This window comes from Lineus longissimus, chromosome 17 (assembly GCF_910592395.1).
Source record: "Lineus longissimus chromosome 17, tnLinLong1.2, whole genome shotgun sequence".
NCBI classification, from domain to species: domain Eukaryota; kingdom Metazoa; phylum Nemertea; class Pilidiophora; order Heteronemertea; family Lineidae; genus Lineus; species Lineus longissimus.
In genome coordinates, this window is record NC_088324.1 from 13230736 (window position 1) to 13254404 (window position 23669).

The 23669-nt window shown below is 41.1% G+C and overlaps 4 protein-coding genes across 7 annotated transcripts; 2 read left to right on the top strand and 2 right to left on the bottom strand.

Moving 5' to 3' along the window:
- Positions 1 to 839: 839 nt before the first annotated feature.
- On the bottom strand, positions 840 to 7681 carry LOC135501476 (uncharacterized). 2 transcript variants are annotated; one of them, XM_064793607.1, is made up of 10 exons: positions 7428 to 7681; positions 6648 to 6917; positions 6095 to 6394; positions 5600 to 5677; positions 5272 to 5395; positions 4799 to 5090; positions 4262 to 4364; positions 3880 to 4085; positions 3489 to 3692; positions 840 to 3229 (listed from the first exon to the last, which is right to left on the bottom strand). In XM_064793607.1, the coding sequence occupies exons 1-10, from the start codon at positions 7552 to 7554 to the stop codon at positions 944 to 946; spliced, it is 3990 nt and encodes a 1329-aa protein (XP_064649677.1). In that variant the 5' UTR covers positions 7555 to 7681; the 3' UTR covers positions 840 to 943. The 2 variants fall into 2 exon arrangements, with proteins under 2 accessions (XP_064649677.1, XP_064649676.1); XM_064793606.1 differs by having other exon boundaries at positions 7416 to 7681.
- Positions 7682 to 7785: 104 nt separating this feature from the next.
- Positions 7786 to 10662, top strand: LOC135501477 (ZZ-type zinc finger-containing protein 3-like). 3 transcript variants are annotated; one of them, XM_064793609.1, is made up of 7 exons: positions 7786 to 7960; positions 8215 to 8670; positions 8884 to 9233; positions 9364 to 9507; positions 9656 to 9790; positions 10117 to 10217; positions 10330 to 10662. In XM_064793609.1, the coding sequence occupies exons 2-7, from the start codon at positions 8235 to 8237 to the stop codon at positions 10475 to 10477; spliced, it is 1314 nt and encodes a 437-aa protein (XP_064649679.1). In that variant the 5' UTR covers positions 7786 to 7960; positions 8215 to 8234; the 3' UTR covers positions 10478 to 10662. The 3 variants fall into 3 exon arrangements, with proteins under 3 accessions (XP_064649679.1, XP_064649680.1, XP_064649678.1); XM_064793610.1 differs by having other exon boundaries at positions 7786 to 7907; XM_064793608.1 differs by having other exon boundaries at positions 7786 to 7890.
- Positions 10663 to 11235: 573 nt separating this feature from the next.
- LOC135501328 (oligosaccharyltransferase complex subunit ostc-B-like) lies at positions 11236 to 13381 on the bottom strand. Its single transcript, XM_064793385.1, has 4 exons — positions 13222 to 13381; positions 12907 to 12980; positions 12303 to 12520; positions 11236 to 11944 (listed from the first exon to the last, which is right to left on the bottom strand). Exons 1-4 carry the CDS (start codon positions 13358 to 13360, stop codon positions 11926 to 11928), a joined length of 450 nt encoding a protein of 149 aa, XP_064649455.1. The 5' UTR covers positions 13361 to 13381; the 3' UTR covers positions 11236 to 11925.
- A 268-nt stretch (positions 13382 to 13649) lies between these two features.
- On the top strand, positions 13650 to 22728 carry LOC135501465 (long-chain fatty acid transport protein 4-like). Its single transcript, XM_064793596.1, has 11 exons — positions 13650 to 13965; positions 14461 to 14849; positions 15012 to 15164; positions 16002 to 16071; positions 16495 to 16696; positions 16814 to 17006; positions 17323 to 17466; positions 17744 to 17881; positions 18271 to 18435; positions 18749 to 18895; positions 19151 to 22728. The coding sequence occupies exons 1-11, from the start codon at positions 13727 to 13729 to the stop codon at positions 19306 to 19308; spliced, it is 1998 nt and encodes a 665-aa protein (XP_064649666.1). The 5' UTR covers positions 13650 to 13726; the 3' UTR covers positions 19309 to 22728.
- Positions 22729 to 23669: the final 941 nt, after the last annotated feature.

The following is a 23669-nucleotide window of genomic DNA, read 5'->3' on the forward strand; positions in this document are numbered from 1 at the left end:
GGTTGAAGCTGCCAGGTCAGATTCGGTCTGGCTGTGACTGTCTCAAACCTCCCACTATGCATGCAAGTAGATGGATTGGCCAGGCCTGATTTGGCCTTGTTGTGACTGTCTCAATCCTCCCACTGTGTATGCAAGTAGATGGATTGGCTAGGCCTGATTCGGCATTGTTGTGACTGTCTCCAACCTCCCACTATGCATGCAAGTGGATGGATTGCCCAGGCCTGATTTGGCCTTGTTGTAACCGTCTCAAACCTCCCACTATGCATGCAACTGGATGGATTGGCCAGGCCTGATTTGGCCTTGTTGTGACTGTCTCAAACCTCCCAATATGCATGCAAGTACGTAGATGTAGATGGATTGGCCAGGCCTGATTAGGCCTTGTTGTGACTGTCTCAAATTTCCCACTGTGTATGCAAGTAGATGGATTGGCCAAGCCTGATTTGGTCTTTTTGTAACTGTCTCAAATCTCCCACCATGGCTGTAAGAAGATGGAGCACCCAGGCCCGATTTGGCCTGGTTGTGACTGTCTCAAAGCTCCCACCATGCATACAAGACGATGGATCGGCCAGGCCTGATTTGGTCTGGATTTGACTGTCTCTTCTCTTTTCCTGTGACGGCCAGATGGTGGAGCATCCATCTTGATATGGTCATGCTTGTGGCACAGAGCAGCACCTACCACATGGATTAAGCACAGTTTGAGGGGCAAAGTGACCTTTAAAGTCTTTCAGACTTCAAGACCACATCCAAGGTGTCCAACCAGGCTACCTTCAAATTAAGCGACAAGGTCATTTCTGTACAATATTTTATTGAAAAGAAATAATAATGTTTTTCACAAGCAATTCATCGGTATATAAAGTTGAGTATTATTGGTGACTGTATGCATAGTTACAAGAAGGAAAATTTGATCATGAGACTCCTCTGTTTTTGATCTCCCAACTGACCACTAATTTGTGGTGGGTTTTTCACTTGATGCAGTGGTTACCATAGTAACGGCTTGGCCAACTGGTTCTCGCATAACAGTCAAAGGGATTGGCTGAAGAATGATTTGACTGTTACAAGAAGTTACAGATGGCTTAGGTGCCAAATTTTTAAAATCTTTTTTTATCAAAACACCCTCAGTTGACTTCAAAGGACATCTATACTTTGGTGGTGGAGACCGAGGGATTGGTTGAAAATTTGGATTTAAAAACTGGACACCGCCATTTGCCCTCGGTAAAGACCCCAGTGACACCATTCGGACATTTCTATTCCCAGGTGACATCAACTGAGAACTGGTAGCTTGAACATAAGACAATGGAAGAGCGCCACCCACTGAAGTCATCTGAACTGTCCCTGGAGCCGGTACCACAACCGTCCCAGTTTGTTGTGGAAGCGTTTGAAGCTTCCCATCTGGCATGAGAAACTGTGTACATGTACTGTTTGCATTTCCAACCACCTGAATGTTCCTTGCCAAATTCATAGGTGGTGCTGATACTATCCTGGCATTAGAGTTCACAGCCTGATATCTCGCTGGGGCAAATTTCATCAAACCTGAACACACTGGCACTGTCATGAGTTGCACCCCACAACCACTTGGTGGGGACACTGGTACTTGGATGAAATTCGGTTTCATTGGCGATGTGACAAGACTTGGGTTTGGTACCACAAATACATTGTTGCTAGGCTCTGATGATTTTGCAGTAGATATTAACCCCCTCTCTTGGTTACCAGTAGTTTTCTTGGTCAGAGCAAACTCACCACTCACAGGGGCACCGTCTTTTGTGGCCACGTTCTTCAAAATCGGTCCTTTCCCTGGAGAAGATTTAATATCAACACTAGATGAAACTGGAGGTTGAGACAACAGTTGGCCTAGGAGCGAGTTGTTAACCTTTGAACTTATGTTTGTTGCTGCAGGGCTCTCGTCATTGTTAGGGTCATTCCTCCTTTCCAAAGAATCCTTTTCGAGGTGGTCTGGGGATAACCGGAGGCTCCCAGTCCTTGCAGCTTTGGGCAACAGTCCAGTCATGACTGGTGCATTCTCTTTAGAAGCGTCTTTCACCACTGTTTGACTCTCATCCCTGTTGGACTCATACCACCTTTCCCCAGTATCTTCTTCAACTAACTCTAAATCCACATTGTTTTCATCTGATGTTACATTTGTACCTGTCACAGCTTGGTCTGTAGAGCCAGGCGGAGCTAACTGGACATACCTCACATCTGATGTGGCCGACTTAGCAATCACACCTTTTTCTTGCAAAGGTGAACACAGTTTATTAGTAACAAGAGAGTGTACCGGGGTCAAATCTAATGTCTTGTTTGTTTCTACTTGTGTTGCACCCTCTGATTTTACTCCAACAACAGTTGGTCCACTTAGAGGACTGAGAACCTGAATGATTTGGCCTTGCGGCTGCAGACAGATAGTCCTAAGAATCAGTTGAAAACTACCAGGTTGGGGGGACGCGTAGTGAATGCCGTTTCCATAAGGCACAGAAGACTGTTGATATTGGCACTGCAACACTTGGGGCTGTGCTGTCATTGAAGGCAGAAGTGAAACTGGTTGCTTCTTTCTGGCTTTTGCTGATAGAGTGTCCTTTTCAGATGCCACATTTGGTGTCATCAGTTTAACAGAACCAGAAGTAGCCACTTTCTCATTAACTTTGGCACGAATCATCTCAGCGTCAGTGTCTGAATTTTGGGTTGAATTGCTGTTGTTCTCAATCCGAGTGGTCTGTGTGTCACTCAAAGGAACACCCAACACATTTGTCACAGGGACAGTATCTCCACCAGTTGGCAGACCACTAGAACTAACAATGGGCACAGGTGATAATAGTGGCACTTCTTCTCCATCCTGTTTTTTCTCATTGCTATTTTGCGATGCGTTCCGAGCACCTTTTGAAGCTCTCTTCTTCAGAGATACCACATCACTGTATCGGGGTAGTGCTTCTCCCGTGACTAACGCATCACCAGCCAGACTGGTAAACGCTTCACCCAGCGGAACACTAAAAACTTTCTGGTCGTTTCCAAGAACAGGATTCTGTAATCCATCTCCGGTAACCATCTCACTTTGTGTGTGTGGTGATAGATTCAAAGGTCTGGAAGCATTCGCAAATTGAATTGAATCGTGATTAGAGTTCTGCACAAGAACTTGATAATGTTCCATAGTTTGAGCATACGTTGGTGCAAGTTGTATCGTAATTGACTGGTCCTGTTGCCCTGCCAGAGATGTTTGGCTGGGTATCACTTGGATGGGCTGAAATAGTTCATCAGAGGATAAGTACAGCTTTATAAGTCATTGGGTTACTCTGGCTTATCGATACAACCCAATCTACATGTATATATATAAGGCATATAAGGCTATCACTCTACCGATTGAGCTAAAGGGAATTTTCCTCTAGCCTGAGCTAGTGGGAATGACTTGTTAAAGGAAGGGGGGATATCACTAATCCAGACAACAACTTTTGACCCATTTCTGCATTCTGAAGAAGACCACATCTTCTGATCATGCTTACCTCCACGATGCTTCTGTCAACGTTTGTTTCACAATGAATCTCAGTGGAGGGCACATCAACTAATCCACCCATGTTGACTTTGTTGAGCATCTTTTTCAGGAGTGATCTCTCATGCGTGATGATCTTTTTGCCATCTTTTGTTACAGCGGCGTGGTGGAGGATTTGATTCTGATGGAGTTGGTTCTGGACAGAGGAGGATGGAATCTGAAGAAATACATGTATGAATGATGATTAGAATACATAGAGTAATACATGAATACCACCCTGTCAAGATTACTGCAAGGCATGACATAGAGCCATCGTAGATACCAGCTCTCCCACGATGACTAACGTGTCACCTACTTTTGGAACTTCAAGACTATGATTATGAGGAAGTCACTTGTATACTTACATTTAGCTCTGTATACACTGAAGGTTTCACTTTCTTTCCTTCCTTTGGCTTCTTGGGTTTATTTTTCCAGTATTTTTTCATGCCATGCACAGGTGGCTCACGGTCACCTCCTGTCTCTCTCATCTGTTCGCTCACACGCGATATCGTACTTGGGCTGCAGCCTGTTACCATGGCAATGAATCTGTAACAGTTTGGGCGGGCACCACCTGGAAGAAGATTCAGTAATCTTGTTAGAGTTTTAATAAGTCAAATGACGAACTGCAAAACCTCTGGTCACAAAGCATGCCACTTCTGGGGCTCTAGCAGCATGAAACTCAACAAAAACCAAAACTGTTCAGATGTACATGACTTTGATGGAATGCATGCTGTACATATGACTTACCCGCAGGAGTGAGCATTTCAGCCAAAACTCGCCTCGCGTTAGCTTGCCCCTCCTTGGCCTGTGATCGCCAGCGCTGAAGAAGTTTACCATGAGAGATGGCCATCTGGATTTGAAAAGTTGTGCTCAGTCAGTTATATTTTAAATGTGTCTTCATTACAGAGTAGTGACTTGCAATTCTTGGAAGTACAGATGGGTGACAATGCCATGCCTCTATTGGAGGTAACTGGCCTGGTTCAAGCGCATGACAATCTATGTAACTGCGCAACTAACCGCATCGGGCAATGGAAGGTGTGCTATTCTACACTCTGTGCAGGCTCAAACAGTTACAGGTGCAGTTACTGTTAGCTGGCATGTTTTAAATTAATTTAGGACCTCAAAGGTTCATAGAATTTGACAGGCCATATATCCTCAGTTCTACTGAAAGGTTTCAGAATAGACCAGGATTGAAGAGTAAAGTCAGATGATAATCTCTACTCTTGTTGATATCAGACTATACGTAAACCAACAACTTAAACATAAAGATTTCCATAAACTTACCCTACTACACCTGTCCCCACAGCACCATTCCTTTGGAAGCTCATGGATGGGTTTTAGCAGTCCCATCTCCAACTTCCCCTTGGTTCTGGTTAATCTCTTGACTCCTTCAACAGTTTTGAGTTTCTTGTGCAAGAAATTATTCGAATAGCACAGCAGTCTTTGACAGGCAAGCTCACAAAGGCAAAACCCATCACATAGTTTTTCCCCTTCTTTTAGCTTCCTACGCTCTTCTAGAACAAACGCCTCGAATATCTTGGATCTTCTCTGTCCACAACCTAAGCCTATTGTGCCCCTGAAAAATTTGAAAAACATGTCTCGAAAAGGTGTGGCAACTAACTAGGAAAGAAGAGTTTGTAAAATTTAGTTGGGTCATCCATTTTCCACTGGCTGTCGATCCATTACGACATGTATGACGTCAGCTACTTTGGGCGAGGGAAGTATTTTAAAAAGCCACTTCTAGTTGCTGTTCTCACCTTCTATTTTTTACTTTTGGGATAGCGACACCAGTGTCATAGAACTTGAGGCTTGCCAGCTCTTTGGCTGCTGTGAGTAGTTCTAACAGTTCTAGTGCACGCTTGGAAGAAGAATCATAATTCCCTGAAAAAGTGAAAAGAAATTTGGAGAAATGCTGTTTAAAAACCTTAAAATATGGTTATATGAAACTTCTCTCATGCAGTCCATTTCATTTTCTTGTTATTGTTGCCAACAGGACTGTCAAAGGCTTTCAACCAAGTGCTGGTTGTACCCATTGCTTCCAAGGATATTATCCACTTAAGAAAACTGCCCTAAAGTACAACCTACCACTGTTCATTCCCATAATATATGTCTGTATGCATCCACAAGCTTTCTTAACAAATTTAGGGCAGTAGAGCCTATCAGCTGAAAAACAGAGAAAAAGTCTAGTTTCTAAAAAGTTTTTTTTTCTCCTCAGTTCAAAAAGTACAATTCAGAATACTGACAAGGTAAACACAGGCACAAGGGAAGAAAATTTCTTATGTAAAGCACTGGGAGAGCCTCCGGTTAAAAGAAAGATATATGTTCAGCTCACCAAACCTCTCTTGCTAAAGCAACATCTAATCAGCAAACTTAGCCATGAATATCATGATGTAATTTGCTAATTTGCTTGTGGGCACCAAGGGCCTAAAGCCTAGGCTTAATGTTTACCTGAGGGAGAGGGCTGAATTCTCCCCCCTCCCCCCAGGCTTTGCCCCTGGGTAAACGGAGAGTAGCCAGCTTAGATAAAGCTTAAACATCCCACAAAATCTATTTGAATGCAGCCACAGCACAACATCTCACCTAAGGGCTCATTCAGCTGCTGTGCCAAAGATTCTCCAAACTCCTTTGCATCCTTGAGATATTTCTCTTTCTCGCAATGATCGACAGAAGGGTCTTGACACGCCTTGAACCTTATTTTTTTCTTTTTTGGACGATTGAAGGCAAGACCACAGGCATTGCACATCATCAGTTTCTTGCCCGTATTTGGGTCGATACCAAATCGTGGGTATGGCGTGTGTCGTGAGACTTTACCGGAGCGAGACTTCCGTGATGGTTTGCAAACGTACGCACTGCCACATAGATCACAACAGAATGGAGACCCTGTAGTAGCAGAAAAAACAATATTACAGTGAATTTCGCACAATCAGTTTTTTTAACCTACTTTAAAACTTTCAATGTACTTTTTATTACCTGTTGCACAGAAGGAAACACTGTTTGCAAGATCCGGTCTGTTGATCTCATGATTATGTAGTGTTCTGTGAATTAGGATGAAATAGCCATTTGATATCAACCTGTTCATAATCAAGAGTAAAATCTGTTCTTTCCAAGAAGGAAATTGTGTACATTATCATACCATCTGATAGTTTATCATACAGTCTTTCCGTCTCTCGCCGCTTGACTGAAGTTTTCTTTCTCCGTTTAGATGCTTTCTGGCCATCAGCCAGTAAGGAAGGGGAGTATGACCTTGGTTGTTTTGGGCGGCGGTTACTCTTTCTTCCTGGGGAACTTTGCAGAGTCTGTTGAGGAGGCTGTGGGATTGCAGCAGACTCATCTTTGACATTTCCCTCAATAGTTTCCTCCGCATCACACACTATCATTATCTCTTTAGATGCCGCATCACATTCTAGAAAAGAAGCATTTTAACAATGAGGATGACTTTGTGACAACAGTTTCAACAGTCTTAGTTTATCAAAATGCTTCTAGAGGGCATTTTTGTCAATTTTTATTTTGCAACATCTCAACCTCTAAACATTCCCCGAGGTATTTGAGAGCAGGGAAAATCCCCCACCCCTCGCACTATACAGGCTCCTAGCAACTCATATACTGTAAGGATGTCATTAGTATTGAAGAATGAACGCACTGGTAACTGGGATAAGATCGCTGGGTAGTCCGACTACCGTGGTCACATATATGAACCAGATCTACGGGGACCGTGTATATGGTCATCATGCGACCATCCAGGACAATCGCCTGCACTACATCAACAATCATAACGTGCATGGCAAAAAGAAGCTCGAGGCAGCTGTGTGAATATCATTTCATCTCATGAACAACAATGACCGTCGACCTCGTCCCGAAAAAAAGAGAAAAATATCACTTCTTTCGCTCAAACTTGTCATACCTAGCCTATTACCTATGGTTATTTCATCATGTTCTTGAGAAGCACAAGTCTCTTTTTGTAGCATTAGAGGGTCAAACACCTCTTGATGACTTCTATCTTTATTATGTTGATAAGATTTTTGGGACATCCCCTTATCCATTATTGTTGGTTTGTGTACCTTGGACAGATCAAACTACTTCATAAAAAGCTGCTTGATTCAACTTCATCTAGCACCAATTAAATGATACTTTTCAGAGCCATTGGCAAGTTTATCCCTTACTTAGATAAAAAATTGACAAATAAACACAATGAAATAATCAAATTAACTTTTAAACCTATTTTTAAAGGCGTTTATGGATTGGTTATGTGTTGTACATCCGGGAATTTTCAAGATGTCAGCCTCCATGAATGACAAAACTTCTTCCTGATCTTCTTATTGATTTCATCTAAAAAACTGCTTATACGTTCGAGATATGGTCTTGAAGTGAAACATTAAGTAAAAATCATATACCGGTACTTTAAATCAATAAATGCGATGAGAAAAAATAATCAAAAATGAGAAAATAGTACGAGAAAGTGTTTTTTTCTCCTGTGAGACTGACATCATACATACATAAATGGTGTACTGTGTACGTCATCAGTCATGTGTACAATAGTACAGGAGTAGGCCTACTGTGTGTATTGCTTATCTATGTTTTCATATGTATGTGCTTCATAGACATGTTCGACGAAGATGAACCAGACCCCAAAAAACAAAATAATGTGCACTGCCCGATCCCTCACTCTTCCTTACAAATGCATCAATTGTTTTTACTTACAGATAATCATATATTAAGAACAATGTCCTCAATGGAGCTTGATGAGGCAGATGGAGCTGGAGCAAGGGCTGATTGTCATCAATCATCAGAAGACAGTGACGATGATGGCATGTACTGCTTTGAGTCGGACCACCTTGCTCTCAAAGGCAACAAAGACTATCAGAAACTTCTCAGAACTTTAGTCGTGCTCGAATCTCAGAAACAACAGGCAATAAATGATCTGGATTCATTATTGGAATGCCAAAAGGTAGCGCTGCAGGATCCCATCAGATTTGTGAAGAATCTTCAGGATGGTGTCAATATGAGCTTCCCACAGCCTGTGAAGATTGCAAAAATGCCTGAGATTGATTGGGATAACTACATCTATGGATCTGGATCAGACCAGTTTAATCTTGAATTTCTAAAGCCGATGACGCGAGGAAAGAAGGGTGGTTTTGAGACGGCATCTGTTGTGAGTGGTAAGTTTGAGAAGACGGGAGGAAATGAATTGTTAGTATGACCTGTCATTGAGGACACCAGTCACCACAACATTAACAATGTGTCTTTTATGTCATTTTATGATGTTACCATAATGAAGTGATGATGCTAAGTTGAACACTCATTCATATCGTGTATTGACTTGTCTGAGAGATGAGTTTTTTGTTGATTAACCCTCAACTTTTCAATTCCAGACACCGCAGATTCGGAATCCGTCTCTGCAAGTAGCATGAGTCAGTTGGATAGCCAGCTTGGGGACATCGATACCATGACTGTCATCAGGGGGCGCATCAAAGACGAGACAAAGCCCGAAACATTTAACCAACTATGGACTGTCGAGGAACAGAAACGCTTGGAGGATTTCCTTGTGAAATATCCTCCCGAAGAAGTTGAAGCCAAACGCTGGCAAAAGATTGCCACTGCACTTGGTAACCGGTCAACAGCGCAGGTCGCCAGTCGGGTGCAGAAATATTTCATCAAGTTAGCAAGAGCTGGGCTTCCAGTCCCCGGTAGGGTACCAAACATGACAACTCATAATAAAAAGGTTGGTTAGTTTAAAGTCTTCTTGTGGACGATCCCAAATACATGACGTCGACGACACAATGATTTAGTTTGTGTACCAATTCTCTTGTTCAAAGGTGCTAGGTTGTATGATTCAGCTCTTCATTTTTCAGATGACCACCCACAAACATCAACGACACAACAAGTTTTATTACCAACCGTCCACGTTCATGCAGGCGTACGAGCCCCCAGTCTATATGTCTGATGATGAGGAGGGGGGTTATGTCAATGAGACAAACCATGTCGGAGATGTCTCTGTGAGTAACAAAAAATATTTGCCTTCCATATTTTTGGTTTCATTGTCGCAAAACCTGTACAAAAGATTATCGGTTCACAGATATGGCAAAGGACGGAACACTGTTGACAAGTTTCATTCATCTTTCCAAACTTTTGTCTCCTTCTCAGGATGATGAGACTGTCCCGGTCAGACTGCGGAACACAAACGAGTATCAGGAACTCATGAAGCTGAAGCGAATAAGAAAGCAGCGCCTTCAGGACGTGGGAGCTGACAGTGGTATTGCACATCATGTGGGTTACAAGGTGTGTGTGAAAAATGTTTTCTTGGCCTTTCTTAAACACTCGTTAGGAAACCAGGGCTTCAGGAAAAGGTTGGGTTGAGGCTTTTGTACATGTACATGTATGGAGAAATCTTTGTCCCATTCTTGGCTGTAGCTCTCACCGGGACTTGAAAGAATTTGTCTGTTAAATCTTGAATAAGGTGCAACTTTCTTCAATTATCTATGAGGTTATGTCCAGGCAAATACTCACTGCGTTCAAATGATGTTGTGCCTGCAAGTTTTCTGTAATATGGTTTTGAAATAAACTATAGCCTTCTTCATTAGGTAATGTCTCACTCCGTCTTTCAGTGTGATAAATGTGAATGTGAGCCTATACTTGGTGTCCGGTGGCACTGTGAGGACTGTCCAAATGAGCTGGCCATAGATCTCTGCCAGGAATGTATAGACAGGTAAGACACAATCCCATTTTGTGCTTTGATGATATCTCCTTTTGGTTGAAATACTCTGATAAGGCTTTTCCCCTTTTCCCTCTTCTGATACAGTTCTCTTTCTTCATTTCAGTCCATTTGAAACAGCAAGTCACAACTCCAGCCATCGAATGAATCCGATTCATTTTCCGCAAACTCAGGGTTTCTTGGATAAAGACTACACAAAATTCTCACAGGAAGGATACAATTATCTTGATCCAAACTTTATGCCTAGTGCTTGACTAACTCTATATGGACTAATACTGTCTGATAAACCCTCAAAGCCAAAAAGACTATTTTGAGAACATTTCAGGACATGTGTAATTTACCAGAAAGTGGCAGTCATGATATTCTTATCATCACAAAGTCGTTCTCTTTGTTTTGAGACCTTTGAAATGATTGAATGAATGGTCAATAAATTTTTCAACTAGAACCGCTTGCGTCACTTGGTCACTTTTAACCAGCAGTCCACCGTGCTAATGAAGTGAGATGACATCATGGCTGATATTACCTGACTGCACTTCAATTCACCTTGAAGACAAAGTGTGCCATAGGAGTCTACAACACAGGAAATGTCCGCCTTCAACAAGTTTGCATCTCGGCCAGATATGAGCACTTGCTACCCCCGTACATAACAAATAACATACAGAGGTAGTCAATGGACTCGCCCTTCTGGTTACATACATAACTGTACCATTGGCCGCAGCGAATGGGTTTGAGATAACGTCCGAATCCCTGTCTCAATCATAGGGGCTGCAGTATTGGCATGGGAAGTAAACAGAGCCCGTCTAATCCTGGCCTGTCCAGGTTCATGGTACTGGTATACTCCTCTCCAATGGCGGTGTTATAACACGTCTTTCTAGAATATATGGATATTTTAGCATAAACCAATATATCACATCAATAAATGCAAAGACAGTTCCCTGATATCCTCCAGACAGCTCATACATGAACATGTACATTGTAGTCAGTAGGTGAAGAATTCACTGCTGAACAACAGTTTCCAAATTTTTTTCCTCATATTTATTTCTTTTATAAATTACATGCACACATGTATTACACAGTGTAATGACAAAAACCCACTTAATTGTTTTATACAAGAAATTGCATCATGGTTGTTACTTGATTATATTTACAGTTTCTTTCCTTCTCTTGAGTTCTGTTCAATTCAACATGATCCCGTCTTCATTTGAGCACGACAGGGCTTGCAAATGAATTCCTAACATTGCCACAATACAAAATATGAACTGGATTGTAAATAGTAGTACACAAGATCAACCAGGGTGAACAATACAGTTTCTCAAAAGTAATGTATGTTCGGGTTCTGGGACTGTACAACTGGGAAAGGAGTTTAATGCATTAAATTATTTTACTCTTCTTAAGTACCATACAATCATTCACACTTCAATTTAAGATCTACCAGAACCTGGATGATAATCTTGTAAAACTGAAATGGTCCAATTTTCACCAAATATGCTAAATGTTTATAATTGTTCATTTTCTTTGCTTTGTTTTGAAGTTCAGTAAATCTGGTATTGGAGGACTTCCAATGTGATAAGTAGAAAATTTTATTTTGGGACGGTTGTTTTGTTCCCAAAATTATAAGATTGGGAAGAGCACTTTTGACTTGTTACGATATTCCAGGGTTGGCACCAAAATGTAATCTCCCAGCATTGAACCCTAGCTCCTCTTACTCCTGAAGATAACCACTGAAAAGAAATAAACAAGATTTTAAATCTTTCTTGTATGAATGAATGCTCACACGATATGCCACTGACCTTCTTCAAATTCAAAGCATATCATTTCACAAATAACGCCAATGTGTATGTATGGCCCACGATGTTTTTAAAACCTCGCCAAAATGGGACTCTCAGTTTTGTACTTGTTTTCAGAGATCCTGTACATTATTTTGCAACAATTTGGGTTAAAGTGTACACTGACATGATTGAAAGTTACAAAATGTCAGCTGTTCTGGTCAACTTTATCAGCTACAAGAATCCTAAACCGCATGGCATGACACCGTGAAGCTGGAGAACTTAATGGAAGGTTTACCGGACTGAGACTTACGGTAATTTCATTCTCATGAAGACTCTGCACATAAAGAATGACACAAGGATGGAGACAAATCCAACACTAAGAAGGAGAATTCTATTGAGTTTGGGCGTTGTTGGTTTATTTGTCTGGTCGAGGATGACGAACCCGAGACCACCTATTGTGAAGAGGAAACTCGATGCGAGACCTTCCATGATGTACTGGCCATTCACTCTGTAAGGCATGAATGCTACCTGGAAAGAGAGGGATTCATTCAGTTACCTTAATTATCCAAAATCTGCATATGAATAAGTCAAATCATTGAGCTCTGTCAATGGATCAGTTTTTCTGAGCGAACCACCCACCATCCCTGTACTAACAAGACTCCAAAAAAACTGAAAACAGGCTGATCGGTGAACATATTGGCGCCGCAGGCTTTGACATTGCTAACATCAGTAGTTAAACTGCTGCAAATTCTCTGGTTGTCTGAAACAATGAGAGTTTGACTTTGAGTACAGGTTGTTGAATGAAAGGTACATGTAGTGTCAAACAACAAGATGTGTGTTATTGTCAACGCAAATACCCGATTGTGAATGTAGCAACATCAGCCACAGAAGATGTTTTTCCGAGAGGAACTTACTGGTCTGGAATTTCCTCTTTCGTCTGTTGTCGAGCCAATACTTGGGGGTTCCACAATCACATCATAAATGATACCTGCAAAAGAAATAATGTCAGTTTGATTACTGTAAATTGCAGGCAAAAACTATTAACAGAAGATCCAAATTAGTTACTTCTTAGAAAAAAATAGAACTGAACCGAATTGGTGAGAATACACCAAGACTTTACATAAGGGACCTGTCGAAAAATGGTGCATAAGAAAACTAGTGCTCAAAATGTACACGATGTACACAAAATTGTCGATCAGAAAAGGGCCTTTAAAATGTTTTACACTTACCTCCGGTCACCAAAAAGTATGACCCCAAAACGGCAGCAAACATAAACATTGCTGATGGCATTTTGACCCATGATGGCTTCTTTAATTTCAAGTTAGGACACTCCAAAAGAGTGAACGGAATTGCATACAGAGACTCCATTTTTGTGGATGTTGAGGTGGAAGATTGGGCTGCAGACAAAATACTGCTTTACTTTATTCTTCATTCCTTTAAACTGTAGAGCTGATCTAGCAATTTTCTTATTGCATTAAATAAAATTATCTATTTAAAATCTTTTTTTTGAATACTTTGTGACTTATAACAGCTTAAGTTATTTTGATATTTAGCGATATTCTGAATCGTCTGTAGATTACTCTAAAAACGTGGAAGTACTTTTGTTTTTAGCTGCCACAAAATGTTTTGTATCCAAATTTTTACCAGGTGGCGGCACCGTACCCGGCTTTCTGGCATGTTTTGGCCTGTTTTGGCAACATTTCAATGATTTAAATCACAAGATTACGAACGTATATGGGTGCACAGTTCAGTATTTTCGGTGCAGGACGACATTTAAGTCGTGTGGCTCACAGTATGCATGCCAATCTGCCCCTTGTGAAGTTTGCTGGCTTCAGCAGCTTTGCCTGTTTGTTGTGGTTTTATTCTGGGCTCTCCTTCCCACTATCTCTAGGAGCTTCCTTCAGTCTGTATCTAGTCACGGGGGGCTGGAAGTTTATCTTGGTAGTACTCAAGACGCTGCCGAGAGATGCCAGGTAAAGTAGTGGTTTTTACCACAGACACGGTGGTTGATACTCTTCATTCTACCTCGTTCCCAAAAGGGGCCACGCCCTGCTTAGCAACAAAAGTCAGAATCGACTGAGACTGAGTACGTGGAAGAGTTTTAAAAACTGATCTTTGAAGATTCTCTTCGAAAGTTCCTGCATCTTATGCTTTTGGATGAAGATAAAGCAGCTTGGTGATGCTGTGTGAAATTATGTGAAATCCATGAAAGCTGCAGAGATGATTTACTCACCGACTGATCCCAAACTCAGTGGATGGCAATGGCCCTGCCAGTCGATTAGAATACAAACAACTTTAACACAGGTTTGTTAAATATTGTCGAAATATGTGGTGACCATCCATCAGCATCACCATTTAGGCTCATTTTACCTTGATTTTATCTCCTCCAGTTGGTGGTTGATGTATTGATATTCTTTGCATATGGTTTCATTAACAATTTACCAAGATCTATTTTCATGCAATTTCAGGGCACTTTACATCCTGACTACCATGAAGTTTAAGATGAAAAAATACATCAGGGAAAATTCTAGCATTCCGAAAATCTTCCAAGAAACAGTTAGGAAATACCCAAATAAAGTGGCATTCATTTATGAGGGACATGAATGGACATTCCGTGCAGTGGATGAATGTTCAAATGCGATTGCAAATAATCTGTTAGAAAATGGCTATCAGCGTGATGATGTCATTGCCCTCTTCATGGAGTCTAGGCCAGAATTTGTGTGTTTTTGGCTCGGAATGGCAAAGATAGGTGTGGTTGGAGCACTTATCAACTTCAATCTTCGGATGGATTCATTGTTACATTGCATCCAGGCATCTGAAGCCAAGGGTCTTATATTTGGTGGCGAACTGATAGATGGTGAGTCATAGGCCTTCAGGTGAAGTCCAACCTGTCATTGCTACACACAGAAAATTCAGTCATGTTTTCTGTGATGACACATTTTGGAAAGTTGTTTAATTCTTTATTTTCTCAGTTTAGAATAAGTTGAAATTTTCATTGTTTACTTTTCTTGTATTTCAGCTGTCAAAGATATCCGACCAAGCCTCAGACATGATATGCCGCTATTCTGCTCGGGAAATTATAATGCCGCTGTATTACCTGCTGTACATCTTGATCCGCTGTTGGAGCGCTGTTCGAGGCTTCCTCCACCAAATCTTGCCACAAAGTTCAAGGGTATGTCACTTGTTGATCTGGGCATTTGGCTTTGATGAAAAGAAAATCGTGTTGGTCCGATCCAAATTATAATACTGCTGATAATGAGACCAAAACAAACATTGGAAAGTGTTTTTAAAGAATTTTTCATTTTCTTCAAGCCTAAACTACATGTACATGTACATATGTCACTTTTCAGCAAACATGTTTTTCAGAGTTCTTATATCTATTGATGAAGAATATGTCCATTATGCCACTTAAGCACACCAATGTACTATTTACAAATCTAGGTTGTCCCATCAATGCACATGACGTAGTTAATGACCCCGACATGACTGACTCTAGTACTTGAGTGACTTGCAGGGTCACTGTTCAAAGTCTAAAGTTGTACTAGGTGTGTATGACATGGGTGTATGACATGGGTGAACTTATCATGTAATATTTGTCCACAATATCAATGCAAACACAAAGATTAACCCTTATCGTTTGAATTGTAGGCCTAATCCATAATTTCGAGTAGGACTATAAATATAATTTACTCAGTCCACTGGACCATCCATAAATGGGTGAAAAAAATCAAATCCACCTTTGATGAACATTCATCCCCCACATTTTCAAAGCTGAGAGAGATATAGATAGTACATGCTGTTCGAAGACCAAGGAAGTTTCCCTTTTCTGCTTTTTTCTGAATTTTTCTTGGGGGTTTAAAAAGGGGTGTGAAACTCTGCCGCTGAAATTTGGAAATCTGCTCGTTTCAGTTTGACACTCAGTCAACACAGAATTGGCAACCTAATTCCCACTTTCATACTGATCCCAAGAAGTTTTTCCAATATCAATAATATCATTGAAACATTTTAGGTCGTCTATTCCTTGTGTATACATCTGGCACAACTGGGATGCCTAAGGCTGCGGTCGTTGTCCACAGCAGGTATGTATGGCCATGAGAATAATACTTACAGTAAGGGCTGTCTAGTGAGTTGTATTCAATGTACTGTTAAACGTCTCTTTCGCAGACACATCTATAAGCAGGTCACTCTACTACTAAAGATACTTGTCTTACTCTTAGTACAAAATTGGTCAGTTCCATTCAATTTGACCTTTGTAATCAGGACACCTCTTAAACGGGACAGCACATGTCAGTGTCCTCATTAGATGCTGTGGTGTCCTATAGAAGGAACTGGATGAGCCAAACTGAGATGCAGGGTGGATCTACATCATATGTAGTGAAGCAAGGTTTGAATGAAATAATAAACACCATAGAATGTGCTCAATCTAATCAAAACAAGTCTGGTACTTTTTTGTCATTTTTGCATGTACATGTACCGGTACTGATTTGTTTGCCTCTTTCAAGGTATTACTACATGGCGTCCACACTGCACATGATGTTCCGTCTGACTGACCGTGACATCATCTACGACTGCCTACCCCTCTACCACACTGCTGGGGGCATCCTCGGGATCGGTCAGACACTCATCTGGGGAAACACGTTGGTGATTAGGAAAAAGTTTTCTGCCAGCAACTTTTGGACTGATTGTGTCCGTTATAACTGCACAGTAAGTGGATTATTTTGTTTTCATAGTGTTGATTTGTCAGAATCAGAATCAAGTCATTACACATTGACTTCATTTGTTTAAAAACGAACTTAAAATTTTTTTGCTCTTTATTTCTAGGTTGTACAGTATATTGGTGAAATCTGTCGCTACCTCCTTGCTCAACCCCATCGACCTGAAGAATCACAGCATCATGTGAGACTAGCCTACGGCAACGGTCTTCGTCCACAAATTTGGGAACAGTTCATGAAGAGATTCAATGTGGGGCAAATTGGTGAATTCTATGGGGCCACAGAAGGAAATGCCAATATAGGTATGGAGAGTTTAGAACAAAAGTTGCAGAGACATTTTTGATCGGGGACCCTTCATACTTTACACACTCTCTGTGGTGGCTATTATCAGTGTTTGTTGCATACCCATATGTTTGGGCTCCAGTTGATATTAACAGCCGAGTCACTCCATTTGGCCAAAGTGATCACCCGCTTCTTATGTTTCTCACTTCGATGGATTCTTTGATTGCCCTGGCAAAACCTGCTGCACCTATTCATTCTTTGTCAAAAGTACCTCTCAAAATGTCATAAATCAGGGGAGCATTCATGGGTTGCTGACTCTTTATCATTCTGTTTCAGTGAATATGGACAACAAAGTAGCAGCTGTGGGCTTCACTACAAGGATTGCTCCCTTCTTGTATCCAGTAACCTTGATCAAGGTCGATGAGTTGACAGGCAGTCCAATCAGAGACAGTCATGGCCTGTGTATACAATGTCAACCAGGTAAGCATAGACCTGCTATATTGATCATTGGTTTCTCAACACTGATCAGGGATGACTCCATGATGTTACTGAAGAAAGGCACTAAGCTCTGTTTTCAAATTTCTTGCCTTTCCAATGCTGGCCATTTTCAAAGATCTTTTTACAAATCAATCATGATCATGATCATGATGTTTGTCATTTAACGAGGACAAATTCCCTGCTGTTTTCTGGTTGTCAGGAATCAATAAGTCTCTTTTTCTCATTATTCCTTTAAATGTTGTTATCTGACTTGTTTCAGGAGAGCCTGGAGAACTAGTAGGTAAAATTGTGAAAGGTGATCCAATTAGAGAGTTTGACGGCTACGTGAACAAAGATGCAACAAGTAAAAAGATCGCATATGATGTGTTCAGGAAAGGAGACATGGCATTCTTGACAGGTAGGCTGATTTGTGTCTTTTTGTGCCAACAAATCACCGCGGTTTGTTGCTGATACCAATTATGTCATGAAGGCCTGTTGACAGCATAGTGCTCCAAAATGGGTTTTACTTGTTGGTTGGTTGCAAATGAAACTAAAACCAAGACTATCAGCTGTATCTGCTGAATCCGCTATCAAAGTAATGTTTTCAATCCCAGAGACTAAAAAACCTGCATAGCTATAAATTCACATTGGGAGTCTCCAAACACGATTGAATGCTTATTGAAGAACAATTTAAAAAGTTAGAAGCACTACTTGTTGCAGTTTGTAGCTGGAAATTGCTGTTCACGTTTCAGACATTATCATGGTTGCTAGAATAATCACTACCTGTAATCTTTTGCCATCTTGTAGGTGACATGTTAATTATGGACGACTGTGGCTACATGTACTTCAAGGATCGTACTGGCGACACATTCAGGTGGCGTGGAGAGAATGTGTCCACATCGGAGGTTGAGGCTTCGATTAGCAACATTGTCAAACTCAAAGATTGTGTTGTGTATGGTGTTGAGGTACCTGGTAAGGATCAGATCTTCTTCTAAATTTGCATTTGCTATTGTGTGAGAGCGAAGGAGTGATTTCCAGCAACTTATGTTTCTCACTTTGATGAAGTCTTTTGCCTGTTTCTCTGGCATAGGCACCAGGTACAGTGCATCTTGGATTATGAATCCAGCACCTTTGATACCACCTGACAACATTGCCCTCCATGAATTTTTCTTGGGGAACTGTTTTAGATACTGTTGAAGTTCTGTTTGTGATGTAATAAAAAAACGGAAGATATAGATTCCAACACAGATGGACTTTTGCCTTATTCTAACTGATTGCTCTTCAGGTGTGGAAGGGAAGGCCGGCATGGCAGCGATTGTTGATGGTCAACATAGTATAGATTTGAACAGACTTTGCAAAGACTTAGGGCGGTCTCTTCCGCCTTATGCCCGGCCTGTGTTCATCAGGTTATTAGAGGAATTAGAAGCAACGGGTGAGTAAAAGCTGAACTGAATCCCCCAAAACTCCGGTCAGTGGGGGATTTGAACCCTGTAACTTTGACGCATACAACCTTAACATCTGAGCTAAGCAGCTTTTCTTGCCTCAATGAATTTATATTTATGTTGTAAATAGGAACTACCGGTACATAAACCTTGTAAACAATGCGATTGCAACATCAGTCGCAATACAGGTATAAGAAGTAACATTTTCTTTTTTATCTGTCTTAATCTTAACTGTTCTCTTTTAGGTACCTTCAAGCTAAAGAAAGTCAACCTCCAAAAGGAGGGTTACAATCCCTCCATTGTCAAAGACAGACTTTTCTACATGGATTCCAAATCAGGCGGATATGTTCCAATCGATCAGCAGGTCTACTCTCAAATATGCTCAGGGAAAATTAGGATGTAAACTTACAACAAGTCACAGTCCGAGATCCAGGATTTGGCCCGGGGCCCTGTGTGCCAAGAATCTTCTTCTTCTTGATTCTCTTAACGATTGAAGGACTATCGATCACTGTTATTCTGGTATCTTCGGGTCCCCCTACCCCCCTAAAGGAGTTTTTTCAAAAATGTAAATTTTTAGGACAGTCCAAGAGATGGATGGAGTCTCTTCAAATGAATATACCCGTGCCACAATACGTGTGGACTTGCCCGAATCTTTTGTCAAACAAATTTAGGTGGCACTAATGCTTTCCCATCAGGGGTAGTTTCACCAAAAACAAACAATTCTAGCTGGTCTGTTGCTACTGGATTTCATTCTCCACTCTGGTACAGTCAATGAATGGAGCACTCTGCATCTTTCAATAACTGTGGTGGTATTTTAGAGATCTCACTTATTTCTGATTAGCTTTCATTTATTGATTATGTTAATCTTAATGTGCTTCAGTATTGATCTCACCATTGACTTTTATTCATCGTTCATCATCACGTGATGTCACTGTTTTCATTCGCTGCACTGTCAAACATGGTAACCTCCCCACCATCTGCCAAGGGACAGATATGGCATAGTACAGGTCCAAAAATTTCTATTGTGTGCTTTAGGCAGCGTGTTGTAATGATATGTTATTGTGGATGTGTTTTTTGCTTTTGTTGTAGCTGTTTCGAATTATCATTATTGTCCATGACAATTCTTGATATTTTTTGTGTTGTCTTTGCTCTATATAATGGTGTGATTAAATGTGTGTTCCCAAGTCAGCGACCAGCTGAGTTTGTGTCAGTTGAGAAAATTAATTATTGTTAACTCCGCTGCACCCTGAGAGAGCACCCCCCCCCCACCCCTTATTGGAGAAATGTTTTTAAATTTACTATGAATATTGGAAAATTGATGTAAAAAAACACCAGGTAGCACTTGCTTTACAATATGTAGATGTAGTTAAGTTTCCAGCAGATATTTGTTGCATACTTTTTAGCTCACCTCTTAGCAGAGGTGAGCTTATCTCATACCGTGGCGTCCGTCGTCCGTCGTCGTCGTCGTCGTCGTCGTCGTCCGTCGTCCGTTAGCAGGGCACGTTTCGTAACTGTTAGAGCTATTGAGTTGAAACTTGGTACACATGTACCCTTATGTAATGACACCTTGGAGACCAAGTTTCGGTCCGATTCGTTTCATGGTTTGGCCACCAGGGGGCCAAACGTTAAAAGTGAAAATATGCAATATCTCCCTTAATAGTAGTCGGGAAATTTTGAAAAAAATATGGTAGGTACTTCTAGGAAAGGTGCATCATATATCCTCCGGGTTTTTGATTTGACCTCCTTTTCAAGGTCACAGAGGTCAAATGGTGTAAATTGGCCGTTAGGATGTAACGATGGCACGTTTCTAAACTGCAATGGCTATTGATACCAAATTTGTTACACATTCACCCCTTAGTCAGGTGATCTTAGGGACCGAAGTTTGGTCCAATATGATTCACCACTTGACCACCAGGGGGCAAAATCCAAAAACCTTAAAAATGTGATTATTCCTTAACTTCTTGCACGATTGCCACCAATTTGATATCATGGGTACATCTAACCACCATACAGTATATGTCACACAGGTTTTTAATTTGACCTTCTTGTCAAGGTCACAGAGGTCAAATGGCGTAAATTCGCCGTCAGGCCGTAACTATGGCACGTTTCTTAACTGCAATGACTATTGATCACAAATTAAGTACACATGTACCCCTTGGTCAGGTGATCTCAGGTACCGAAGTTTGGTGCGATCTGATTTGCCGTTTGGCCTCCAGGGAGGGGGCCAAATCCTAAATTCTTCAAAATGCCATTATTCCTAGTAATGACTTGCCCGATTGGCACCAATTTTATATCATAGGTACATCTAATTCTAACAACCATTCAATGTGTCACCCGGGTCTTCTTTGATTTGACCTACTTTTCAAGGTCACAGAGGTCGAATGTATTGTAAATTGGCCATTTTGGGGAAATTGTAATTGCTTGGACCTACATCAAACCTAACACTACATGACACAATACCATGCTCTTTATCCATCTTTCCTCCACATGAGGTGAGCACAATGGCCCTGGCCATTTCATTTGAGGAAAACAATCGTGTTACATGTGTGTCCATCTATCAAATGTATTTGTGCTGAACATAGACATGATAACTTGTCAAACTGTAAATATCATAATTCATGTAACTATAGAATACATTGAAACTGCATTGCAAGTTATGTACACCATTGAAGGAATCATATTCTTTTGTGTAACTATATGAACTATGTGTGTTAACTGTAGAAAGCTGTGTGTAACTGTAGATAAACCTGTCAACTTCTTTGTGAATATCATGTATTTATATGGAATAGACATAGATATATGTGACCCACCATGACCAAATGAGTCGCATGTCGCACAGAAGATGAGCCTAAAATGACTCCAGGACATAAGAGAAGAAATTGATGTACTCAGATGTGACAAAAGGCATACAACAGTAAAATGATCAACCAGTCCGTCTCAACCTGTCAAGCTTGGAGCGACATGCGACTTGTTTCGTCATGGCGGGTCGCATATTATGTAAAGGCAAGCACACTGTTTTGGAGTCATGCACTTGTGTGCAACTATGAAGAACTATGTGTAACTACGGAGAACTATGTGTAAGAGAACTATGTGTAAGTATATAGAACTTAGTAACTATAGCATTTGGTGTATGTGCACATGATACATGTAACCATAGAGTACATGTTGAATAGGTTTCAGGGATTCGCTGTGTTCCTGCAGCTGGGTTCTTCTCAAAGACACGAGAGTGTGCATATGTGGTGAAAAAAAGAACACTTGTAAAATGTACAGTGTCTGCGTTTTAAGCTGGTTGTGGAGCCTGTACAATAGGCCTATTTAACCTGCAGTAGGCCTGTGCGTAGCAGAGCCCTCAACTGACTTGATGGATCCATGGGCTTCAAAGAATGGTCTTACACTGGTTGTGTAGACGTGATAGAGGGCGATGGCTTGAGCTGCCTTTAAAGAGTCCATAGGTAGGAGTGATGTGGGTCATCGATAGTGGTCTCTACTATCTCATAGTGCGTCAACACAATCATGCTTGTACCAGGAATGATTTTGTCACCACATCTAACGTCAAGGCAGACTCAGTTCCTGAACTGTGATTACTAGTCCCACGGAGATCACCTAGTGGACGCCTAGCTCCTTTAGTCCCCCTTTAACTTGGAAAAAGCTATAAATTGATGGTTTGGGATTGACTAGTATCTGCCTCTTTGACAGTCCGGAAAGATGTGTGTCTTTCGGGAAACGGATACAGTTGTGGATTGGGACAGGCTTTCATTGTGTTAATGAAATATTTTATAACTGTACATATATATTTACTAATAAACACAATGTAATCTATGAATTACTAGTAATTTGAATGATTAAGGGAAAGAAGTTGCAAGGTTGTATTCATACAGGAGAAATACCATATGTGACAGGTTTGTCAGCATTTAAAGCCAGTGATTGTCGCTCAAAACATGGACTATTTTGGGACAATACAATGAGACTTGTCTCATGTGAATGGTCTTCCTCCAGTATGAATATGTTTCTCTGCAATGAGACCTGTTCGATACTACCTCATGTGTATGGTCTTCCTCCAGTATATTTTGATACTGTATGCTGAGAACAGCGTTATTTGAAGCATCATTTTACAGAAATAGCCATCCCTGCTGTTTTGCATACAGTTAGTCAAAATTTATCATTTCGTGCAATGTGTTTTTTCAAGACTGATTGTTTTCAACGCACTTCTCTAGACAATGTGGTGCTTTCTTCAGATTTATCGGATTCTGATTGGCTGAGAACCTGTGTACAAATGTCCACTGTACTGCCCGAAAGGTTCAGGAAAAAAAATCGCACCCGGCACCCACCCCATCTGCAGTGAGTAATTTTTTTATACCGTTTATTCCCGGCGTGTTGTCAGTTTACCAGCTTGTTTGCATTTCCGTTCCTATCGTAACACCTCCAGATACTGATGAAAGAAAAGCATGTTGCTATTTCTGCAGCAGTATCTGCCTTCCTTGGTGTTGATCAAATAAATCAACAGGCGGTGACTTATTGCTGCGGGTACTCTCAAAGATTTTACACCTGCTTTCCTCGTCTCTGTCTGGTCGCGTAAGGCAGTGCTTAGGCCCTGGTGCTTATATGTCGCCCCTGTGCCGCATCCCGGTTTAACATAAATGTCCTGGGTGCAAAGGATTCTATTCTGTGCTTTTTATGTCTGAGGTAGTGATGACCGAGGTTTCTCTAGAACCATACCTAAATCCGTCTTCATACGACAGAGAAGGACACTTTTCCGTAGGGGTT